General features: G+C 45.5%; 1 protein-coding gene across 12 annotated transcripts in view; it reads left to right on the top strand.

The window, feature by feature from the left end:
• HSBP1L1 (heat shock factor binding protein 1-like 1) overlaps nucleotides 1-8,683 on the top strand; it is a 77,664-nt gene that overhangs the window by 6,142 nt on the left and 62,839 nt on the right. For 7 of the 12 annotated variants that reach the window (XR_001513554.1, XM_015562731.1, XM_015562734.1 and 4 more), the window contains exons 1-4: nucleotides 343-489; nucleotides 1,854-1,920; nucleotides 2,784-2,878; nucleotides 4,766-4,854. Coding sequence is in view for 11 of the 12 variants with exons in the window: in XM_015562731.1 (XP_015418217.1) it covers nucleotides 442-489; nucleotides 1,854-1,920; nucleotides 2,784-2,878; nucleotides 4,766-4,852 (297 nt within the window). In the remaining variant the exon portion in view is untranslated. The other 5 variants (XM_015562736.1, XM_015562737.1, XM_015562729.1 and 2 more) reach the window with 5 other exon arrangements.

Here is an 8,683-nt window from a genome sequence, read left to right as displayed (position 1 = left end):
GAGGGAGGAGGGGGAGGGGGAGGAGGAGGAATTCATGCTAGATCTATGGCTACCTCTTTCATCGCCAAAGTGATGAAAAAAGCAAACCAGAGCTGTGAGACCACTCAGACCAAAGGCCTTGTCCCTGCAGAGTCCCAGCTCCGCCCCAGGGACGATGACAGTGACCTTCAGGATGAAGCCGCCACCCTCCCAGGCCTTCTCCCAGGACCTGCCCTGCCGCTTCAGCGTCTCCCGGCTTGGGCAGCCGCGCCCCGCCCAGGAATTCACCACTCACTGGCACCTCAGTTGCTGGCGGCTGCAGCTCGTCCAGGCTCTCAGGTGTTCACTCCGCAGCCAGAGCCCTGCCAGAGGCCACCGCTGCGGGTACCAGATAGGATCACGGCGGCGCTGACTCACCAGAGCCACCTGAACCCCCTGGACCGCTGGCCCACCCGAGACCACATGGAGGCGCAGGGACACGAAGACCCGGGGGGCGCGCTGCGGGAACTGGTGAGTGGGGACCCCGCCCCCCTCACCTCCCTCCTGGCCCTCCCGGTGCTTCACCCCTTCCCGGGCCAGAGATGGGGGTGGGGACGTGCGGGTGCCCTGCTGTAGGGGTCAGCCCGGCAGTGCCCCCACCCACACTCCTGCTGGCAGAGACCAGGAAGCACATTTAAGCAGCGGTTCTCAACCTGTGGGTCACGACCCCTTTGGCGGTGGAACGACCCTTTCACAGGGGTCGCCTAAGACCATCCTGCATATCAGATATTTACATTATGATTCATGACAGTATCGACACTACAGTTATGAAGTAGCAACGAAAATAATTTCATGGTTGGGTCGCAATATGAGGAACTGTAGTTAAAGGGCCAGAAGGTTGAGAACCACTGATTAAAGGCTGATGCCTACGTCTTGTTAAAAAGAATTTGTCAGATGTTGGTACTTAAACCTTTTTCCCCAGGAAGGCAAAACCCACTCAAGGAAGGAAACAGCTGCTGGCAGCTGGCAGCAGTCTTCACACAGAAATGCAGGTTCTAGATTGCAGGTTCCTGATAGATCCTCCCTTCCCCCAACTGGTGGGCGGGGTATGACATAACCTGCAGCCCAGAAATACCTGAGTGACTAACCAGGTACCTTATATGGACTATACATTGGACCACCAATCCACACCTGCCAAATACCCTAAGCCCTTGTCCTATATGGACAATGCAGTAAGCCACCAATCAGTGTACACTAAGCCCCCCACCCCTTCCCATTCTGCCCCTCAAAAGGCGTGCCCACCCCTGCACATGTTGCTGTCTTCCCCTTGTGAGGCAGCCGGGCAGGTGTTTCTCCTCTAATAAAGCCTGTAGTCCTGGTTTTAGGCCTCCATCTGATCTTTCAGTTCCCTACTCTGTGGAGATAATCCTTGAGATTTCATTTGCAAAGTATGAAGCAACATGTAAAGGTGGCCTGCCTTCCTGGCAGTGGTGGCATTTCTGTGAGACATTCCTGCCATGCTGATCCCAGCTAATGACCCCTAGGAAGGGGGCAGAGGCCGCCTGTGTCCAGGCTGTCAGCTCCTGTGAGAAGGCTCTGAGGAGCCCAAGGTGACTAAGGTGTTGCCTGTTGTCTTCCGGACATTGTAGTCCTGGTGCTCACGTGTAGGTGTAGAATCCTGTTGGGTGAGTTTCTGTGTGTGGTGTGAGGTAGGGGCTGGCCTGTTTAGTCATTTATGTATTTGGTCCTCAATATCCCTCACTACTAGTTGAGAAGACTTTCCTTGTCAAAAATCAACTATATATGTGGGTGATTCTAGTCCATGATGCTTAAAATGCCCCATATCAAGAGTAAATGTTATATATATTCAGTTGTCCTATGGTTTATTTTTTCAGGCAGAAAATCTATTTCAGGAACTTCAAGAACATTTTCAAGCTCTGACTGCAACATTAAACCTCAGAAATATCCTTTTCCATCTTATAGCAAATACTGAGATGCTTTGAACTGTTAAATTACCATGGAATCTCTTTTTAGTGGAGATTTGTTGACCTCGGATTTCCTTGCATCCTGATATAATTACCAGGCAGGTAATTTCTTCCTGCTTGACCTGCAGAACAGGGCATTTTGTGTGGCAATAAAATACGTGGACACACTGCACATGACTCCCCAGCGGGCCAAGCCCTATAAAAATCGGCGGTCTGCTAGGTAATGTCGTACTCTACGCACTCAGAAACCGGCAGACAGAACACAGAAGGCCTCCGACATAGGGTGTTACACCTGGCTCCCCTATCTGTTTGGTTTGGTTTTATAACTTGAGCAGCTCACTATTTTGTTAAGACATGAATTCAAACACAATTAGAATAGAATGTTTGTTTCCAGTTGGAGCAAATTCAGACAAGGGTAACATCTGCCCTACTTGAGCTCCTTAAAAATTGTGCAAAGTATTTGCACATGGAACTTGCAATTTCTGATTCTGTAGCTGGGTTCCCACAGATGGGAAAAAATGATTCTTAGAGACATGATAAAGTTAAACTGAGTTAATGTCCATTATGTTTACATCCTCATTAGAGTTTAGTTAAGACATAGTTAAGCATACCAGAGTAACACACATCCCTGAGTCTGTGTCCTCGCAGGGGAGCCAAGTTTCAGAGCCGAGCTCACATTCAGAGGCTAGAGACATTCTACACAAACCTCAGGGAAGTCTCTGCACTGACCCCCAGATGTCTTACAAGTTGCCCGGCCAGGGTATGTGTCAGACCCCCAGCTGGGCTGCAGGTTGAAGCAGGGCTTTCTAGCCACAGGCTCTGGGCTCCTTAACATGGAACTGGGAGAAATGGGAAACCGCCTCCAGGACTTGCAGAGGAATGTGAATGCCTTAATGGTGCAAGCTGGGATCAACAATGCTATCAAAGAACAAATGGTAAGACCATTACTAGGAAACTAAATAAGTTTACTTCGTGCAGACCTTGTGATTGCTTTCATCTTGAGAAATGCAATCCCATATTTGGTCACTGGGAATTGCTGCCTCTGTACTAGATGAGAAACCTTCAGGAAGAACAAGCCTTGTACAAATGCTCCTTTCTAAATAGACCCACTTAAACACTCTGTCATACTTCCTTTAAAAGTGTACATTTTAAATGAAATACTTTATTATTTAAAAATTGAACTTAAAAAATTTTAAATATAATAAATCTTGGATTTTACTCAAGTACCTATTGGCCCTCACCCCTCAGATTAATCTTTAGTCAAAACACAAATCATGATGATTTAGACATTGGAGATTATAACTACCAGTTTCTGTTTGAAACCACATATTCATGGAACCATTTAAAGAAGAAATGTTGCGGCTCAGTGGATAGAGCATTGGCCTGTGGACTGAAAGGTCCCGGGTTTGATTCCGGTCAAGGGCATGTACCTGGGTTGCGGGCACATCCCCAGTAGGAGATGTGCAAGAGGCAGCTGATCAATGTTTCTCTCTCATCGATGTTTCTAACTCTCTCTCTCCCTTCCTCTCTGTAAAAAATCAATAAAATATATTAAAAAAAAAAAATGTTGCATTAAGCCCTCAACCCATTGCCAGAGTCTGGAGGATCCCACCCAGCCCCACCATGCAAACATTCTTTTCCAGTAGAATTTTGCACTGAATCTTGAGATGCAAATAAATGCTTAGCTTCAGATCTCAGACTGAATTTATGTCCATGTGATGTATGTGGAGATGCACTTTATTAAGATATGTATGCATTTTCTACTGACATACTATTCTGACTATATGAACATATTTTAATAATTAGATACCTTCGTTTTTCTTGTTTTCCCATTTCTTTGACAATTGTCATCCTAAGTCATCTGGCAAATTATCTGTAGCTATCCTGCTAAATCAGAGCTAGTTCATTTATCCTATCTACATCTGGAATTCCAGTAGAAAGATGGCTGTCCCATGTCCTGCTACTCACAAGCACTCCTCTGAAATTCTGCCTGTAGGGTGAAAATACACCTTTCCCTATTAAGGTTGCATCAGACAGGGCCACCTGCCCAGCAGTCCTGTCTAGGCCTACTGGACACTAAGCCCTCCACTTCTGAGGGCTAACTGGTGATAAGCCAGTGCCTGAAAGAAGGGACCAGTGAGCCCATTTCTGCAGGATCCTGAGTTGGCACACTGCCAGGCACAGGATGGCTGTTTGAGAACTTTGACCCTTCCCTTCATCACCTGCACTCCAGCAGGGTTTTAAATTTGGTCAAACCCACTAAATATGAGGCATCAAATTAAATGATTAAGTATCAAGACTTCACTCATTGATGAGAGAGAGAAACATTGATCAGTTGCCTCCCAAAGGTGTCTGGGCCGGGGATCAAACCTGTAACCTAGGTATGTGCCCTGACTAGGAATTAAACCCACCACCTTTCAGTATATGGGACAATGTTCCAACCAACTGAGCCACACTGACCAGGGCAAGACTTCATCTTTTGATGCACATATAGTCATCATTTAAAGCAGCACAAGAGGCCAGGTATCTAAATGTTTGTTCAAAACTGTTAATGTTTTTTACATTAAAAGAAAGACCGAAATAAGTTGTAATCTGCTTGGCTAAATCTGTGCTTGTTGGTGGCACTAGGTCAGGCATCGTGTCATGGGTTTCAGTGGATTCTGCAAACCCCCTAAACTTAAGTTCCTGTTGGGGGTGGGTGGTGACTGGGAGGAGAGTCCATGACGCAAAATGTTAAATACTGTTCTGTATTCTAAAAGATCTGGCTCTTTGTCCCTTTTCACAGTAAATGTAACACTTTTCCCATGTTTACTTCAACACAGACAGGAGTGAGCTCTCTGGACACGTGTGACCCGGGTGATGGAATGTCAATGCTAATTGATGCGAAGCACACTGTTCACTCACCTTGATGGTGAGTCCACCTTGACTCCATCTGACTAAAATGAAAGTCACTTAACATTATGTATTTCTATAAACTGAATTTTTCCTATACAAATGTTCTGGTAATTACAGGTACATTCACTGAAAACTTAGATTCCAGTTTTTTTTAACTGTACATTAAATTCATATATAAGTAAATCTTACCTCTTTCCAATCTTTTTTCTTACACCTGCACTTACACTTGAAAATGTGATCAAATGAAAACTGTGCTTTTTGAGTTATAATCTACATAACTTGAGTTCTGATTTTCGTAGTTAAAAAATCATTTTGGTAACATTAGAAATTAAAAAAAACACAGGCAATGTGATAAGAATGTAATTCCAAAGATAACTGACACTTAACAAAAGATGTTTGCTGCCTGGCCCGTGTGGCTCGGTGGTTGAGCATCGACCCATGAACCAGATCACAGTTCTATTCCCAGTCAGGGCACATGCCCAGGTTTCCAAGCTTGATCCCTAAGAGGAGGCATGCAGGAGGCAGCCGATCATTGATTCTCTCTCATCGGTGCTTCTTTCTATCCCTGTCCCTTCCTCTCTCTAAAATCGATAAAAACATTATTTTTTAAAGTGTATAATTCGTTGATTTTTAAATACATTTACTAAGTTGTACAACCTCACCACAATCTAATATTAGAACATTTCTAGCACCCACCCACCCCAAACCTATCTGTTTGCAGTCCGAAAGATGTTTGCTGAATGGCAGAATGTCTCCCTCCATCCACACCATTTTGTAAATCACACAAGAAAAGCATAAGCTGTGATTCAATTTTTTTTCTGAATTAAATTCTAAATAGATCATTTTTTTTTAAAGATCATAAGCAGTTTTCTAGTGTAAGTTGCTTTCTATATATGTTTTTTAATTGATTTTTTTTTTTTTTTTTTTTTTTTTTTTAGAGAGAGAGGAAGAGACAGGGAGAGATAGAAACATTGCTAAGAGAGAAACATCAACATCGACTGGCTGCCTCTTGCATGCCACCCACTGGGGATTGAGCCTGCAACCTGGGCATATGCCCTGACCAGGAATCGAACCAGTGATCTCTTTGGTGCATGGGTTGATACTCAACCACTGAGCAGACCAGCTGAGCAGAAGTTGCTTTTTAAATGGCTGCATCACTTTGTTACCAGAAAATCAGTGGGCCAGATTTCCCAGACACTAGTGGGCATGAGATTCTTGGGGTACCGCTGAAATAGCATTTTCAGAAGTCCCCATGGGAGAATGAGATGTGGTAAAAAGCTGTGTTTGGAATTACTTTCCTTGTGTTGTAAAGTCTCATGTCCCTTAACCTAATTCTGAAAAAGGTACAGCTGGGAGTTCAGCAAAACCAAGAGCAAGGCCAGTGTCCCAAGCTTCACATCCATGTTGCAGCTGGGTCCAGTTCAGCATCAGGCTAAAGTCCATCAGTCCATTGTGTGGAGCCCACAGTGCTATGAGGCACATGGGTGAACGCAGGGGAACGTGCCCCCTGCAATGAGAGAGGCAGGAGCGCAGGCATGCAGAAGAGGCAAGGGCCAAGAGAGGGAACTTCTTTTGTTCAGAAGTTTAAATATTCAGGTTTCATGCCCTTGTAGTGGCCACACCTATTCTGGCCACTAATTTGTTCTCAGGTGTGACTGACAGACACCTTCCCAAGTCACTCAGACTTAACTGGGCATGCGTGTAAACTGCCTTTGTCCATTTCCTTCCCCCATCAATCGGTGGGGAACAGACTTGGAGAGTGTTAAATTAACAAAGCTGTGTAAATGGCATGCCTATATTATCTAGTCTTTCCTTTACTTCTTTCCTATTAAGTAATAACCAGGTTATTACAATGGTATCAAGTCACCATTTCCAGTCACAGTGTTTATGGAAGACTAATGTTAATCTGTCTAGTCCAGACAGGCCCTGATAGCAACACTCTCCAAACCAAACTAATTTAAACCAAGAAGGCAGGTGAACCAGAAGCACTGCTGACTCCCGAGGTAACCCTCACCTCTCACCCCACTGGAGGCAGTTAGCAATTAGATCTTTGTAGGTTATGGAGAAACGCTTTCAAATAATTATCCAATTCCCTTTTTTCTGAGCCAGAGTAAAATAAACATGATCGCCCCCAAAAGGGGTCAGTTGTAGGCTCTATTGTAAAAAATAACACTATTCCTGCATATAAAATAAATCATAGTCTTCATTTAAAAGTCAGAATCAACTACAGTTGGCCCTAGCCAGTTTGGCTCAGTGGATAGAGCATCGCTCTGAGGACTGAGAGGTCCTGGACTGAAAGGTCCCGGGTTTGATTCCCGTCAAGAGCATGTACCCCGGTTGCAGGCTCCTCCCTGGCCTAGGCCCTCGTTGGGGCTTGTGCAGAAGGCAACCAATCTATGGCTTTCCCTCTCTCTAAAAATTAATGGAAAAATATCCTTGGGGGGGGGGGGCGGTTGCTCCAGGTGTGCTCCCCACACACGCACCAGTGCGTAGAGACACAGATGCAAACCACAGATATACAGAATTAGGATTCACTCTCCAATTGAGGCCAAGAGAAAAAAAATGGCTTCGCCCTGCCTCCAGTAGGACTTAGGCCATGGGGAAGACTTTCCTGAAGTGTTGTTTAATCTGAAAGAGGGAATTAAGGGAGATTGTGAGGACATTTCTTTTTTTCTTTTATTTTTTTAGAGAGAGAGAGTGGAAGGAAGGGGGAGAGAAAGAGAGAGAGAGAGAGAGAGACATTGATTGGTTACCTCCCATACACACTCCAACCAGGGCTGGGGCTCAAACCTGCAACTGAGGTACGTGCCCTTGACCAGGAATCAAACCCTCAACCCTTTGTTCCGTGGGCCGACACTCCAACCACAGAGCCAAATAGAACAGGGCAGCAGCTTACTCTGTACTTAAAAGGAAGGCCCTCCCCCATCCCAATTATTTTATTGCACTTTATTCTTTTAGTGTGTATTCCTTCTGAACTTAAGCCATTAGATTCTGTTGTGGGTTGAATTGTGCCCCTTCTCCCCTCAGGGCCTCAGAATGACCTTATGTGGAGATAGGGCTGTTGTAGATGTAATCAGTTAAGATGAAGCCATGCTGGAGTTGAGCAGCCCTGAGCCAATGACTGGTGTCCTTATAAAAAGGGGACACCTGGACACAAACACAACTCAGGGAAAAGGCATGGAGAATATGAAGGCTCAGGTCGGGGTGGGTGCGGACAGGGTTAGGGAAGAGGCACCTGAGTCCCCAGATGTCCCGTCTCCAGACTGGTGAGACACATTTTCCTAAGTGCCTGGGCTGTGGTCCTCCGTTCCAGCAGCCCCGGGACACACATAGCTTCCACTGCCAAGTGTGCAAAACAGGGCAGCCCAGCCTGGCCAGTGTGGCTCAATGGTTGAGCACCAACCCATGAACCAGGAGGTCACGGTTTGATTCCCAGTCAGGGCATGTGCCCGAGTTGTGGATTCAATCCCCAGATCGGCATGCAAGAGGCAGCTGATCAATGACTCTCTCTCATCATTGATGTTTCTCTCTCCCTCTCCCTTCCTCTCTCTAAAAATTAATGGAAAAATATCCTTGGGGGGGGGGGCGGTTGCTCCAGGTGTGCTCCCCACACACGCACCAGTGCTCCTAACACATGCTTGGCTGATCCCAACCACCCACCAGCATGCTTCTGGGATAGAATTAGAAGAGAAGCTTGAGAATAAGACTGATTGAAGGGTCATGGATCATAGACTCCACAGAGAATACAGTATGTTTAAAGTATATTAGATGATATCAGAAGGAACAAAAAGCTTCCTTTTTAATCCTCATCCAACAATACTTTTTCCCCATTGATTTTTAGATAG

This window comes from Myotis davidii, unplaced genomic scaffold (assembly GCF_000327345.1).
Source record: "Myotis davidii unplaced genomic scaffold, ASM32734v1 scaffold96, whole genome shotgun sequence".
NCBI lineage: Eukaryota > Metazoa > Chordata > Mammalia > Chiroptera > Vespertilionidae > Myotis > Myotis davidii.
This window is presented reverse-complemented; position numbering and strand designations above follow the sequence as displayed.